Source organism: Larus michahellis, chromosome 9 (genome assembly GCF_964199755.1).
Source record: "Larus michahellis chromosome 9, bLarMic1.1, whole genome shotgun sequence".
NCBI classification, from domain to species: domain Eukaryota; kingdom Metazoa; phylum Chordata; class Aves; order Charadriiformes; family Laridae; genus Larus; species Larus michahellis.
Genome location: NC_133904.1, coordinates 20,120,797 through 20,135,922, shown reverse-complemented (window position 1 = coordinate 20,135,922; position 15,126 = coordinate 20,120,797). Strand labels below are relative to the sequence as shown.

The 15,126-nt window shown below is 40.6% G+C and overlaps 3 protein-coding genes across 8 annotated transcripts in view; 2 read left to right on the top strand and 1 right to left on the bottom strand.

The window, feature by feature from the left end:
* Positions 1-274: 274 nt before the first annotated feature.
* On the top strand, positions 275-7,784 carry SKIC8 (SKI8 subunit of superkiller complex). Its single transcript, XM_074600104.1, has 11 exons — positions 275-423; positions 652-693; positions 787-814; positions 1,165-1,270; positions 2,173-2,345; positions 3,295-3,443; positions 3,800-3,893; positions 4,691-4,784; positions 5,456-5,548; positions 6,023-6,101; positions 7,495-7,784. Exons 2-11 carry the CDS (start codon positions 682-684, stop codon positions 7,582-7,584), a joined length of 918 nt encoding a protein of 305 aa, XP_074456205.1. The 5' UTR covers positions 275-423; positions 652-681; the 3' UTR covers positions 7,585-7,784.
* Positions 7,785-8,668: 884 nt separating this feature from the next.
* DNAJA4 (DnaJ heat shock protein family (Hsp40) member A4) lies at positions 8,669-14,559 on the bottom strand. Of its 5 annotated transcripts, XM_074600097.1 has the most exons (8): positions 14,265-14,559; positions 14,025-14,162; positions 12,286-12,466; positions 11,239-11,343; positions 10,286-10,513; positions 9,976-10,206; positions 9,365-9,465; positions 8,669-9,279 (listed from the first exon to the last, which is right to left on the bottom strand). In XM_074600097.1, exons 2-8 carry the CDS (start codon positions 14,154-14,156, stop codon positions 9,061-9,063), a joined length of 1,197 nt encoding a protein of 398 aa, XP_074456198.1. In that variant the 5' UTR covers positions 14,157-14,162; positions 14,265-14,559; the 3' UTR covers positions 8,669-9,060. The 5 variants fall into 5 exon arrangements, with proteins under 5 accessions (XP_074456198.1, XP_074456202.1, XP_074456199.1 ...); XM_074600101.1 differs by lacking the exon at positions 12,286-12,466 and having other exon boundaries at positions 14,265-14,529; XM_074600098.1 differs by lacking the exon at positions 14,265-14,559 and having other exon boundaries at positions 14,025-14,258.
* The window catches only part of ACSBG1 (acyl-CoA synthetase bubblegum family member 1), a 40,917-nt gene continuing 40,170 nt past the window's right edge, over positions 14,380-15,126 (top strand). Inside the window, exon 1 of one of the 2 annotated variants that reach the window (XM_074600093.1) lies at positions 14,380-14,561. The gene's annotated coding sequence lies outside the window, so the exon portion shown is untranslated. The remainder of the gene's footprint in view (positions 14,562-15,126) is intronic. The other variant, XM_074600094.1, reaches the window with a different exon arrangement.

The following is a 15,126-nucleotide window of genomic DNA, read 5'->3' as shown; positions in this document are numbered from 1 at the left end:
TTACATCATTACTGCCATCTCAACACCCAAGGGTATTACTATTAGACAAAAAAGAGACATAGACAAAAGAGGCTTCTGGACAGCGAAAACTAATGCTGCCAGAAGGGCGACGCGTGAAGGCTGGAGGGGATCAACCCCGCTGCCTCCAGCCCTATGGCACACCTGAGGGCGCTGCCGGGGGAGGCTGTTAGGGCGGTTGCGGCCGTTAAGGCGACGGGAGCCCCCTCAGCCACGCGGCGGCGGGAGAGAGCGCGAGACCGGCGGCTTCCCGCCCGCCGCGGCGGAGAGAAGGGCCGCGGGGAGAGGCGCTCCTGCCGCGCTCTCGCTGGTAGATGACGTCATTACCGTGCGACGGTGGCTGTGGCGGCGGCGGGGTGTTGTGGCGGCGGGCAGGAAGCTCGGTGGCCGGCACGGATCGGCTCGGTACCGCGATGGAGGGCGAAGGCGGCGGCGGGCTGAGGGGAGGCGGCGGCGGCGGGGGTGCTGGGCCCTTGCGGGGCGGACGCTCCTCGCCGTGCGAGGGAAGGGTGATAAAAAGGCGGGGTTTCCCCTCAGGCCTTGCTTCGGTGCCTGCCGGGTTTTCGCCTTCCAGAGCGGTGTTTCTGAGCGAGAGTCTTATTTCCGAGCCTAATGGGTTCTCTCCTTCCACAGCATTCCTGTTAAGATTGCGTCCGTAAAGACATGACCACACAGGTAAGTAAAAACACAGCGTTAATTAAACTAATTGCCAGCTTGGTATTTTTTTTAGGCTGCTCATACATAATATTAATTATTCTTTCTTTCCAGTACGGTATTCTCTTCAAGCAAGAGCAAGGTGAGAAAACACTAACATGTATTAAATAATACCGGCTTCCGTGGATGATGTAAAGCTGATAATGGCATATATACTTGTGAGGTGATCTAGATTATGTTTATATTAAGTATAAGTTTGAATAACTCAAAAATAGCTATGCTGTTTGTTCAACAGTGACTTTGGTGAACAAAACACATCATGTGTTTTGAAACAATAAAAACAGTGATAAGGCTCTTAGACCACTGAGAGACCTGAGGAGCAAAGGGTCTATTGCCAACATTACAATCAGCAGTTTTAGCATTATCAAAACTGGTAGTTGTCTTCCATCAAAAGAAACAATTTTTAATTTCTATGCTTATATTCTCTTTTAGCTCACGATGATGCCATTTGGTCAGTTGCCTGGGGAAAAAATAAAAAAGATGGTTCTGAAACAGTGATCTCTGGTTCTTTGGATGATCTAGTGAAGGTGTGGAAGTGGTAAGTGAAGTGCTCCGTATTAACCAGTTTTAAGCCTTGGAAGTAGTCAGTATGGAGAAAGAACAGTCTTGAATTTCCATAATCTGCAGGGATTTTAGAATTTGCATCAGGAAAGGGGTAGCCTGGCACACAGAACTGTTCTCTCGAGCAAGCATATCTTCATTCCAAAAGTGCTTTCTTTTGGAGTGGTAGCATTCTGACGTGCTTTAGTTGTCAAAGAACACGAACCGTTTTGAAAATATACATCAAATTTTACATGTCCTCTGCCAGAGAATAATACAACTTCATGTTATTTCTAAATCAAAGAATTAGAAACATAACTTTTTGTGAAACAATGCACTGGAAGTATGTGTACTGTGAAAGGAATAATGGGAATAGAGTAAAAGAGGAAATGACATCTTCCTGTTTTATTTTAAGAAGAAAAAATTCTCATAATCCTCATACAGGTGATACTGAAGTATGCTTTTGCAAAGAAATTGTTTTATCTTTTAGCCAAAGCAGTATTAAGTATGTGCTTCATTGTAATGACATGAGTAGCGCTATTGTAATTATAAAAGTGTTGGTCATTGCATTTCATGCTTTGCTGACAGATTAACAGTCTGCTGTCTACTTACCCATGTATTGATTTGCCATCAACATTTCAGTGGGACTACTTAAAAACTTAAGATGAAGTACATGCTTTGCAGAATCATGGTAAACAATTGATTTGCTGGTTCTTTCCCTTACATACAGAAAGCAATTTGTGCATAGATATCTTCATGTTTCATGGGTGAAGTTTGATTCCCCTTTTGCTGAATGAAATGGAGAAATGTGGGTTGTCTTTTTTGTTTTGTCTGAGGTTGGAGATTGGTTAAGTACCCCTAGCTATTAATAACTAGACTTTTCTTTCCCTTGAACAAAAGGAATGATGAAAAATTGGATCTACAATGGACTTTGGAGGGTCACCAGCTGGGCGTGGTGTCTGTGGATATCAGCCACACGGGCTCCATTGCAGCATCCAGCTCCCTCGATGCCCATATTCGCCTTTGGGATTTAGAAACTGGCAAACAGATCAAGTCAATAGATGCTGGCCCTGGTAAGGTATCAGTGTTAATCTGTCTCTGCATAAGAAGTCTGCTTACTCTGGATAGCAAATACTGCATAGTGTATTATTAGGGTATATGAAATGACTAGTTTGTTGGGTTTTGGTGTTCGTTTGCAAAAATCTAAGTGATTTTTATGAACTCAACATAAAGTAGTATCAGACAATTTTGCACTTATTTTTTCACACTACATAGGTTTTGTCAGATACATGGAATGGAAACCAGCTTGCTCTTACAGATGTATTGATAAAAGGATATTTTAAAAAATAATTCAAATGCTTATTCAAAGTGATTTACAAAGAAGGTCTGAGCTTTCTTTGTAAGCACTGCGTTGAATTTGAGATGTATATGTGATGCTTATTTATGCAGTACATCCAAGCCTGAGGGAGCAAGTCAAAGCACAGTAAAGCTGAAGCCTGGATCAATGTTGCATCTTCCAAGTTGGAATTCAGGGCCTAAAATCTAATTCCAAATATTTCATTGGTCCACCAGCAGTCCCTAATTTAAGAACAGTCATGCAGTGTTTTAGGTAATTAGTATTAAGCTTATAGGAAAAAAAACCTGTTAATTACATTTTGCCAGATAAATACATTGTACTACTATAAAAAGGTATGGTTTTTTTAAATTCTGTTGAACGAATGTTGCTGTGTTACATTCATATATCTGCGTTTCTCCTGCATCTTCTATGCTTTGCTAGATACTGGTGTTGCTTTCTTTTACTGGTTTAATATCTATCAGTACCAGGAGAAAAGTAAAAATTTAAGACCTAACTCATGCAGTCTTAAATTCTAAATTTATTGTTACAGGAGGGACTAATAAACTCAAGGTTTTATTAGAAAATGTAATCTTTCACTAGGTGGAAATAAATGGCTCAAGCTATGCTCCATTAATTACACAGAAGAAAGTTAACTTTTATGATTTTTTTTTTTCTTTTTAATACAGTTGATGCTTGGTCCCTGGCTTTTTCACCTGATTCCCAGTACCTTGCAACAGGAAGTCACGTGGGAAAAGTAAATATTTTTGGTGTTGAAACCGGAAAGAAAGAATATTCTCTGGACACCAGAGGAAAGTTCATCCTTAGCATTGCATATGTAAGAAGCTCAATTGATAATTTCTTATGTGAAATTGGTATTGCTGTAATATGTTGTAAATGGGGTATTTCTGTTTCAATCTATCAGTTTATCTCTACATAATACTAAATGACAGCTATACTTTGATAGTTCTAAATATAAACTGAGTGACATTCTCCCCCTGCATATATGGAAAATTTTCTTTGATCTTGCTTATTCGCACATTCTGAATAAGTCAGCTGGAAGTCTTTGGTATTTTTGGAGCCCGGGTATCTTGCATAGATCGCATTTGTGACAATTTGCCAAGAGAATATCAGGGAGGTACAGGCATAAATGCATATAGTTGTTAAATGCATACTTTTTGTGTTTTATTACAGAGTCCAGATGGAAAATACTTAGCCAGTGGAGCGATAGATGGCATTATCAATATTTTTGATATTGCAACTGGAAAACTTCTGCATACGCTAGAAGGTAATGGTTCGTGTATTTGCAATACCCAAGTTTTGGCTTCATTCCTCAACAAAATTAAAGGATATAACGCAAGTCAGAATAAGATGCAACAGCCATGGCATAAACGAGTTGATGTTTCTGTCCATTAGACAGCATTTAGTTAGTGTGCTGTAACTTAAACCACTTAAAATATTAGAGACAAACTGTAAACTCAGGCTTGCATCATAAATGCCTATCTCAAAGGACATCAGTAATGCTTAACTAAATTCTGAACTTGCAGTTCGTTCTTGTATTCAGTGCAGTACAAGGGAATGAAGCTAAGCCAAATGTGTCCTGCCACGTGTATGACACTTCTTTTTGCTATGGTATTAGTTTTATAGCAATTTATTCATGTTTTAAACAATAACTGAACTTTTTATAAGACATGCATTTTTCTAACAGATGAATGGGCTTTTAATGTCCACGTAGTTTCTGTCCAGTTTTATAGTTAATTAAAAAACTCAACTACTTAAAACAATATGAAATCATATTAGAAAATATTACATACTTTATTATTTCTAATAAAGATCCACAGCTGAAAAAATAAGATACTTTTCTGTTGCAGTGGACATGCCTTAACACTCAAAGTTTAGAATCACTCTCAGTTTCCAGTTTATGTTATGCGAAGAAGCCTGTAGTGGCGTGGAGAGAAACCCTCTTCAGAGGTTGCTTTCTTTTATCGGGGAATGCAGGAATTCTGTTCTGGTGTAGCTTCTTAGCACTGTCATTAGTAAGCGGAGTTAGCTACATTCTAAGCCATATATAACTTTGAATTTCAGGTCACGCGATGCCTATTCGTTCACTGACGTTTTCTCCGGATTCTCAGTTACTTGTAACTGCTTCAGATGATGGCTATATCAAAATTTACGATGTGTAAGTCGTTATTTTGCAAGACACGCTAACAGGAAAATAAATATTCAGAGAGACTGATACTGTAAAAAATGTATCAAACCCTCTGCTGTCCATAATTCCCTTCAGCTTTTGGTGACTTCTTTATGTAATAAATATTAAAATACTACACCCTTAGATAGTTTTTAAAAAGTGCATAGATGGATGACAGCTTTAGCTTGAAAACAAATTACTTTCCTCATATCTGGCCTTGTAGGCAACAGGCTAATTGTTTTGTATATCTGGCCTGTGTGTTTACCCATCTTAAACATCTGTTCTGTACCCAAGAAATTATGTTTATAACCTATTTCTGTTGCATTGTGCAAAAACCTGGAAGACCCTGGGGAGGAAAAAGCTCGGCTTCACTAATCTTCACTCCCCTAAACCTGCATTACTTTGCCTTCTTTGTGGTGAAACTTGTTTTGTCCACCAATGTATTTTCTTGGTGACTTTTTTGTATGTTACCCATTTGAAATGGAAAACCAGAATCTGTTGTAACAGCAGTTCAGCCTGGATGAACAAATGTCCAGCAGTCACCTTCCATCACCTTGCATTCCTGACTGCACTAGCTAGAGAATATTCCTGTTGCTTTTTCCATGGAATTCACAAATGAAATGTTGAAGTTCTATGTTTTCTAAAATTTGTTCTTTCCACAGGCAACATGCAAACTTGGCTGGTACATTAAGTGGTCATGGATCCTGGGTATTAAATGTAGCATTTTGTCCTGATGATACCCATTTTGTTTCCAGGTATTGAGGATTTTTAACTTGTTTATGCTTACTGAAAAAATACATATTTATAAAGGGGAATTAATCATAAAAGGTAAATGTGTACAAATTACAATGGAATCTATAATGGAATAACATACATTGCAATTACAGACAGTTGCAGTGAATAGCATTTTATAATGTAAGTCATCTCACTGCAGTGTAGTTCCCTACAAGTAAAGGACATGTAAGAGAAGGGCAATTTGATTCTAAAAAGCTGAAAAATTGCTGTTGAATTAAGAAGTACAACCTAGCGTAATAGTACATTAATATAGTTGAACTTCAGTGTTCACTCTTAAAGCAGCTCAGGCAGTTGGGGACCCAGTATATGTAACAGGAGTTTCTTAATCGAAGGAACTTTAAAGAATTTTCTAGCTAAAACAGGAGTCCTAATTTTCATGTTGCAGATGCTGAAATAGTTAATTTAAACATTGATGAATACTATTTTTCTTTCAGTTCATCTGATAAAAGTGTAAAAGTCTGGGATGCTGGGACGAGAACCTGTGTTCATACTTTCATTGACCACCAAGATCAGGTATGTCTATTATTGCTTTACCTGGGTCATTGCATTCACAGGAGAACTGTAGTCGTGTACATTCGTGCTTCAAGTTGGTGCTATAGCTTTGGGGTTGGACTTGCTGTTGTTCGTAATTATTTGGCACTTAATATTGAATTAATATCCCAAGCGTGTAAGTTGATCTCTTCCAAGTAATTAATTTTTTCAGGTCCAAATAAGGGCAATCCTGAGTGGCCAAAAGGATTCTTTCCAGGCTGTATATTCTATCTTTGTCTATGGTGTTAGTTATTTCTGTATCTTACACAGCATGTGCCTGCGTTAAGTGGTGAAAATATACTTTTTTAAAAGGATGGAATTATCTAAAAAGATGCTTGAAAGCAGCCTTGAAACCCTATTTTTTAATTTTATTTTTTTCTGAATGATGGCTACCCTTGAGGGAAGAGGAAGTCTACCAAGTTACTCTTTTTCCACATGTTAGGTATTAAATAGAACAATGCTATTTTTTAATGGATCACAGAGGAAGAATTAACAGAGGAAATTCTTTCAGATTTTACTTGGGCTCTTTCTCACACAGTACATTTTTTCTGGTAACCTTCTTTTCAATTATCTAGAGCTATGGGGGTTTTAGGATTGAAATACTGAGCAGAATTGGATTTCCAGTGTTGTTTTAGCTGTCGTCTATGATCTTCTAAGTTTGTGGAAGGTGAAGATGTATCAGTTCTTTGGAAGGCTGGTTTTTAGGTATTAATGCAAAACAATGTATAGGATGCCCCAAAAGGTGCTGTTGTCAATCTAGCCATTTTGCAATCCCATGCTAATGCACTGGGTAGCCTTCACTTTTCCTGGGGTCATCCTGATGATGGAAATGGGGGTTGCTGAAGAGTTTTTAGAACTGTCCTAGGCTTAAGTCAGAGGACTGACCTGAATTCTTTCAAGGTTTGCACTAAGTAAATGGCTCCGAGCCTTAGACTAGCCCAAGGATAAACTGGATCATTCTTCAGTTTGTCATGATGTGTCCATCTGCATGAGAAATACTTCTCTTACTTTCCTGAAAGCACTGTAAAATAGTCTTCTCAGAAAGGAAGACAGGAGGGATGAGAGTGAAAACATTAGATTTGATTTATGCAAACTGGGGCAAGTACTTTCCAGCCTTTTTCAAGTGTCTTTAGATTGTGTAATTCACTGTCAGTAGAAGAATTAAGAACTTGTCGGGCTACTAGATGGCAGTGTCTCTCTGGTTCATCAGCCTCATCTGCTGTTAAAGCAGGAGCCATAATTGGACCAGTTCTAATAAGGTGATCTTAAGTAATCCTCCCTCTTCTGCTTGTTGTAGTCAATAAATACAACAGCTATGAAGGCATTTTTTCTTAGTCTCCTGCTGATAATAACCGTTTCTATGTTCTAATTGCAGGTCTGGGGAGTGAAATACAATGGAAGTGGGTCCAAAATTGTATCTGTTGGAGATGACCAAGAAATTCATATTTATGACTGTCCAGTTTAAACATCTTGACTCAGATCCTTTGGTTAACTCTTGGGGCAGTTTTGAGGAATATTACTGTCCTTCTATGTAATTTTTTTTAATATGATAAAAGCATTTTAGTATTGCTGATCTGCAAAATCAGATATGTTTATATGTAATTTTGATTTTGTTTAGCATGAGAGAAAGCTTTACTTTTTTTAAAATAAAAGCTACAGATGTAAGTAACTTGTGTCTAATCCTTGGAAGAATGTATTTTTGGAAATATGGAGTCATGGGTGAAGTAACCGCTCAGTTAATCGCCCCTGCCTTTATACAGAAATAGACTGGAGCTGGGAAGCATTGACCAAGGTTAACAGCAGCTTATTTTGGGAAAAGGAAGAGCGACTGAGGCTGGGTGTTGTATGCACGGGAAATGAGAGCCTGTGCTCATCTTGGCATTGTCCCAGTGAATGCAATAGGGTCACTTAAGTTGAACACCTGTTCTGGCAATTGTAGGGTGACATGTAGCTCATTCATCATGGTTTAATTTCACTGAAGGGTGCTAGCTGTTTCCAACCCTGACTTAATACAAACAGGTGAAAGGAAAAAAAGCTTTAATGTGATCACTTTGCTATGGTATCTTGTCACTGTATAAAACAGCAGCAGTAGCCCTAATGCATGTGGCTTCGGTTTATTCATCTTCGTTAAAGCTCAAGTACACAACATCTAGGACAAAGTAAAAGCCCTTTACAGGGAAGGCTGAAATACAGAGCTTGAGCTTCTGAAAGATTAAATTTTATTTGGAAGGACTCACCCATATGTAAGTTGGAAGGAGGTAGGCTACACTCTATACCCAGTAGAAGGATACCTTATAACCCTTAGTTACATAGAGCTAAGCAGCTGGAGGAATGCTACTCTAATACAACAAAAGAGCAGGGGGAAGAGTGTTATTATGCAAGAAAGGGGGCATGCACAAAATGCTTTTGAAATGCAAAGTGGGACAGGTACTAGTGTTGCAGCTAACACGAAGTTAAACGTAGAGAACAGCCTTGACTATGAGACAGTAGAAACTTACTTAAAATAAAGGGAGTTTTAGAGTGGCTTAGAAAGTACAAGAGAAGCATGATAAAGTGTGAAGAGTTCTATTTATTAGAAGTTATTTCTGCTATGTTTTATTCTATGAAATTAATTTTCCAGTATGAAAGTATTTACATAAGACACTCCACTTAACCTCTATCAATATTGCCAAAGTCTTATATAAATAGCATAGGTGAAATAAATTGAGAACCTTCACAGCAAAGGAAAATGTATACCAACTCAGTTGGTTCTCAGCTGTGTGACATTTGCTTTATATATAAAGACTACAAGAACACAATATAAATTAGTTACAAAAAGGTGATACTGACAGCGCAGCAACTCAATTTGCTGAACACAAAACCCACAAGCAGTGGCTCTTACAGCCATGCAGTTTTCATTGTGAAAATTTACATTTTTAGATGGCATCCATTCCACCTTGCTTTAAGATGTCTGACATTGTACTCCTGTTCTTGGACCCTCCTCATCTTCTTCATATGCTTCTCCACCACTGTTACGGTAGGCTTGCTCATTTGGATCAAAATCTTCAAGGTCTACCTGATCCATCTCGTCTGTAACCATAACGTCTTCTCGTGGAGGAAGCAAAGCCTCCAGCAGACACAGTTTCTCCCTTGGGAGCCAGTAGTGCTCTGGGAACTGGACCTGCAATTTTATATTTTTATTTTCATGATTAGTTACTCCTGATGCCAACATGAATCTCTTTGCTACAAAAAAGCAGTCAACTTACCAAAAATTGTATAATTAAGCTGCCTTTGTCCATTGGAGATTTGTAGATAGGCATCCCTTCATTGTAGATACACTTCAGGTCACCGTGTTTTATCACTTCACCTACACAGAGAGAAGAGCTGTAAGTAAGCTTACAGGACAGACATTTCATAACCATGAAAATCAGGGTTATACACAGTGTTCCCACAGCACCTGAGGGAGAGCACTAAGCAGCTCATAGAAAATGCTGCAGACTGAGAAGTACCAAAATAAAGCTATGCAGAAGTAAGGCCATTATTTCCTCCACTGTAAGACAACCAGCTTCTCTTAGCACAATAATCCAGTACAGCTGAAGTTTCTGCCCTCCTGAATGTTCTCCTGGCTATCCACCCGAGGCTGAAATTTATTAAGAAACATTTGGCAGCTTTAGCTATAATTCTGCATGTAATGTTTTAGAAGGGGTTACAGGAACAACGAAGAACGAACTAAATTAAATGACTGCAAGTGTAGTTCGAATCTGTTGCATCAACTGGTTAAAAAAAACCCAAACCAAACCCCCAGAAGACCCCCCAGTCCAGGGACAATGAAACAGGCAAGCAGTTAACATACACCATTAGAGCTCTTAAGACCTACCTGGCCTAGATGATATGACAAGAACTCTGTTATCCAGAGTTTCAATGGTCTTTCTGAAACCACATAAAGCCTCCGAGAGTTGAATTCTCATTTTTGTGATTAAGTCATGCCCTCGCCTCTGGAAGACACTGTGATCCTTTTGATCAAGCACAATTATAACATCACCAGGTTCCAGATCAGGTTCCTGGTCACCTTCTCCATGAAATACTATCTTCTGACCGTCTTTCATACCTGGAGACAAGAAACCCATTTATTCTCTGCAGAGCTATAGACCATGATTAGGGACACAGAACCAATATCCAGTTCTTACCTTTATCAACATGAACTTCTATGATCTTTTTCTCTCTCACAACCTTACAGCCATTGCAGTTGTCACACCTGTCCTTCGGATTTATCCTTTCACCTTGGCCTTTGCATTCTGGACACACAGTTTGGATTTGTTGTACCATGCCAGGTCCAATCTGCTGAACTATAACTTGCATTCCTCTTCCTTTACACACAGGGCACTTTTCTATTGCCCCTTTCTTTCCGCCATAACCTTTGACAAAAGAAAAAATAAAGGAAAAAAAAAAAGAGTTAAATCTGATCTCAGACTCAGGAAAAAAAAAAAAGCTACTCTACATCAGTCAGGCAGTAATGTATTTCCAATGTAACTGGAATTTATTTTCCATCCCAAAACATGCCCCAAAAGTTAGAAGTTTCTGTAAGCAAAAGAAAGTGAAGTTTTCTATGCACAGCTTATTTTATTAGCCTCTGCTTCACCTCCCAATACATCTTGGTTTTCAAGGAACTATCAGCACACCAACTTCAATACCTAGACATTCCATTAATACTTTGGAAAGAATCTGCTTGCTAAATATTTAATAAAGTACTAAGATACAAGACCTCATTAAGATCTACCTCAAAGAAGACCAGTCATTATGGATACTTAATAGCTGCAAAATGAGTTACGTAATACAAGCTAGACTTCCACCCACAGCAATTAAAAAAAAGTTTAACAAAACAGCCACTTATTCAAGTTCCAGATTAAGATAGTTTTACTTTAGGTACCCTTAACTACAATTCGCAGCGAGTTTAAATCTGCCATTAGAAGAATAACTTTATACCACTATGTTTAATAGAGTCTTATTCTTGGATAAGCATAAATAATAAAATTAAAAATTCCCTACACTTTACTCCCAGCCCCCTCCCAATGTTCTTTTAAAAAAAGAGAAAAAGAAAAAGCTCGGAGTAAAAGGGGTTTGAAACCACTACTTTTTTTACCTTCACACTTTGCACAAATAACATTTTTTTGCAGTGCCAGTTTCCTTGTAATACCATTATATAAGTCTTCTAGAGATACACCTAACTGGTGCACAACATTTTTACCTTCAAAAAAAAAAGGGAGAAAGATTAATTCCGATTCCGATTCAGCTATTATAAGGACAAATGTTTATTTAGAAGCTTCTAAACTTGTTCATACATGCAGTCTCACTGAAGAAATATAAAGTTCATTCCAGACTTTGAACACAGCTCACCCCCCTTAAAAACATGTGCAGTTCCATCAGCTTCCACTGAGCTGCACCCACTTATGTCAGAACATAAGGTTTAGCTGTAATTAAGCAAAGCATCATTAAAGCCACCCTACCCCTGCTCCTACCCCTAATTTTATAAGTTTAACTAAAACAGCAAGATGCAAGGACACTACCAGCTTCAGATCTAGTCAATTTACAGGTTGCTATTATGTCTACCTATAAAGCTCCATGCCACTTCATAGCCTAATTTCAAACATTTTACAGCAAGTTACTACTTGCTCCTTTAAAAGACATTGGGCATAGAAAAAGACAAAAATCAGACTGTGCTTTTGGCAGCACTCTGTACTCAGTTTCACATGATTCCTCCCAAATATTTTTGTGATATTTAACATTACTTAAGTTTAAGTTGATGGTGTCCTTTGAAGCAAGTTGCCCAAAGCATATGAGCAAGTGAGGCACAGATCTGGGAAAGAAGGTAACTTAAACCAGGTCTAAATTCAACTGCTCTCTCTAACCTACCAATGGTTCCCCCTCCCCTACAGATTACCCACACCCACTTTAACAAAAAATAAACACAACTCATCAGAAAGATTGCTATGATTATGTCATGCCATCTACTTTATTAGAAACTTAATGCTAGAGTAACTAAAAAAAATAATCATAGTTTACGTGATCTATTGTTGCAATGAGTAATATCCACACTATGTGCACTTAGCAGAACAGCAGTACCATAGCACAGGTGTTTTATGCTTAAGTGCATGGTTAGAGTTTCTAGAACTTGTTTAGAACTGTGTACCTCTTCTCTCTCTATTCATTCGGCCTCCACCACCAAAGAACATGTCAAAGATGTCCATGGGTGAAGAGAAGCTGCCGCCACTCAGGCCTCCTTCTTTAATAGCCTGCTCCCCACCCTGGTCATAGAGGTCCCTTTTCTTTGGGTCCGACAGAACTTCATATGCCTGGGATATGAGCTTAAACTAAAAAGAAAAAAGAAGCTCTGAACAACTATGACCAAGAGGAAAAGTAACCCTCTCATATGCAACTCCATCTTCAGATTTAGCCACTGTAACACTCTCTTGTAGCATTTATGTTTTTCCTAAAGGAGTAAACTCCCTAAGCAAATGTGTAATAGACTATAATAGTACACTTTCGTCCAGGAAAGCCACCCCTTTTCTCCCTCTCCCCCCTCCTCCCACGTTACAAGTGGGCTCAATTCAGAGTCACATCCAAGTTACAAGCATATGCAAACTACACTTTGATGACTGTGGTAGTTGCAACCATTATACACCTCTAAAAAATCCATTTAGAAAGGGATATGATACTATCCCCACGGCCTTGAGGTCCCAAGACATTCAATGGCCACAGCAGCACCAGTCATTCTAGAGGTACAGAGGGATCCTTCATGCCTGCTGAGCTGCTACACCCAGCTAGAACTAAGGAGATTTAAGTGACCAGACACTGGTGTTGCTTACTCATCACAAATAAAAGAACTTAAGATACAAATCAAAACATCCACTTTATCAAAAAATTAAGCATTTTAAAATAGCTATCAAGGATTCCCTGTTACTAAGATGACTAAGTAAATTTTAAAACACAATTTTCTGTTACTCAAATGACTGCTTCCAAATTAAACATGATTTATTTGTGACCAGGTAAAGTGGTGTAAGTAAAAGAACAGGCCAAAAATAAAGGCAGAAAAGGTTACCTTTGATTCTGTTATTATTTAGCAAGCTTGAATTTCGTAAATCAGCATACTACATACACAAATATTCTATTCTTATGTTAAGGTATTATCTGAGCAGCTTTTAGATAGGCAATCCTATCAATCAAGTTTTCAGCAGTTCTCCAACTGTGGTGCTCATTTATGTTCCTAGGCAACATGGAGAGTTGAGTGGGGCTCTGCTAACAGCAGGTAAGATGGCTTTGTTGTCAACAGTCCACCCCTGTGCAGCCCAATGATTTCCTCTAGATAGTTACCTTATGTATCTGCATTAGCAATTTCTCTGAAGAAAACTCATCCTGTTCAGGAGCACAACTGGATCCACAGCAACCCCAGCACGCCCAGCCGTGCTGGCAGCTGGATCCACCACTGTCATTTACAACATCTGACACAGCACGATGGCCACCAGGACACCAGAAATCCCTTCAGCTTTGCCAGTTTTAGCCAGCATCTCTACAAGAAGGAGCTCTCGTTGGGAACTATGGTGAGACCGATAGGAACGGCCTCCAAAAAGAGGAGCCAGGGCACCCCCTCCTGCCACAGCTAGGCCATCAGGCCCGCTACCACCCCCACGTCTTTCAAACGGGAGCCTTTATTTAATGGCTGCAAAAAGGACATTATCTCTCTCCTCCAGACAAAACAGAGTTTTAAAACACAACAAAAACAGGGCTTTTCCGCCTTTGCATAGCAGCGGCCACCGGTACGTGCCCCACGCCAGCCCAGGCCGCAGTCACCCATCTTGAGGCCCGCCCGGCGCAGGCCCCGGCCCCAGCCCGCCGCCGGGAGCGCAGCCGCCTCCCCGGCCCCCCGCGTACCCGCTCGCCCTCGCTGGGGTTCTTGTCGGGGTGGTACTTCAGCGCCAGCTTGCGGTAGGCGCGCTTGATCTCCTCGGAGGAGGCATTAGGCTTCACCTGCAGGATGTCGTAGTACTCCGTCTCCTTCACCATGGTGCCCTGCGGGAGGACGCGCCGCGTTAGGCCGCACTACACCATCACACCCCCCACCTTGCACCGCCGCCCCAGCACCCCACAGAGGCCCAGCCGGGCCACGCTCACCGCCGCAGCCTCCCCGCCACGGCCGCACACTCGCTGATAGCCGTCGCCCCGCCTCTTCCGCGGGCTTTATACGGGCACCGGCCGAATCTTCTGGAATGACGCCGCCCTACGTCACGGCCCTGGAACGGTCTAGAATTCCCGCGCGTGGCGTCACCGCCGGTACGTGCCGGGGGAGGAGCTGCCTTCCGTCGGAGGGGGGCGGCCTAGCCCGGCGGCGCCTGAGCGGAGCGCAGGCGGCCGCCCCTTGCCCCTTCCTGAGGGGAGAGGCGCTCTCAGCGGGCGGCTTCTTTCCGTCAGGTATCGCGGGTTTTTGGTCACTAAAGCGTAATTTTACGGCAGCCGTGGTAATTGGTGGTAGTTTTCCCTCCCTGTTCTGTAAAATTCGTTAATTCACCTTCTGGGAGTGTGATTAACACCCTCGTACAAATTTCCCGCTTCTGGGGTACTGGCTGCTGTTCTTGTTACGTAATAGATTGGATTTCTGGTGCCTTCCTCCTCAGTATTTTGGGCGTTTTAGAATTAATTGAGGTGATGGTGTGCCCCCACTCTGTACACACTTGCTACTTGCCCTCTCCTCAAGCCGACCTGCTGAGAGTGGGCTGGAAAAACGGGTTCGTTTCCATCTTTCTCCAGGCAGCCGGAGGTCTCCAATTAATTATTTACTGCTCAGGTGAAAGGAGATAACTAGTACTGGTGTGGGAGCTGAGGAAAGGCATATTGTCATAGAAGAACGCAAATGAAGGCTGAAGAACACAAGCGAAAAAATACAAAGAAAAGCTGTATGAAATAGGAACAGCTTCTGTTTAAACTCAAAATGAGTAGAAATGCTTACAAGCTGGTTTTTATTCCAGGAAGCAGTTAT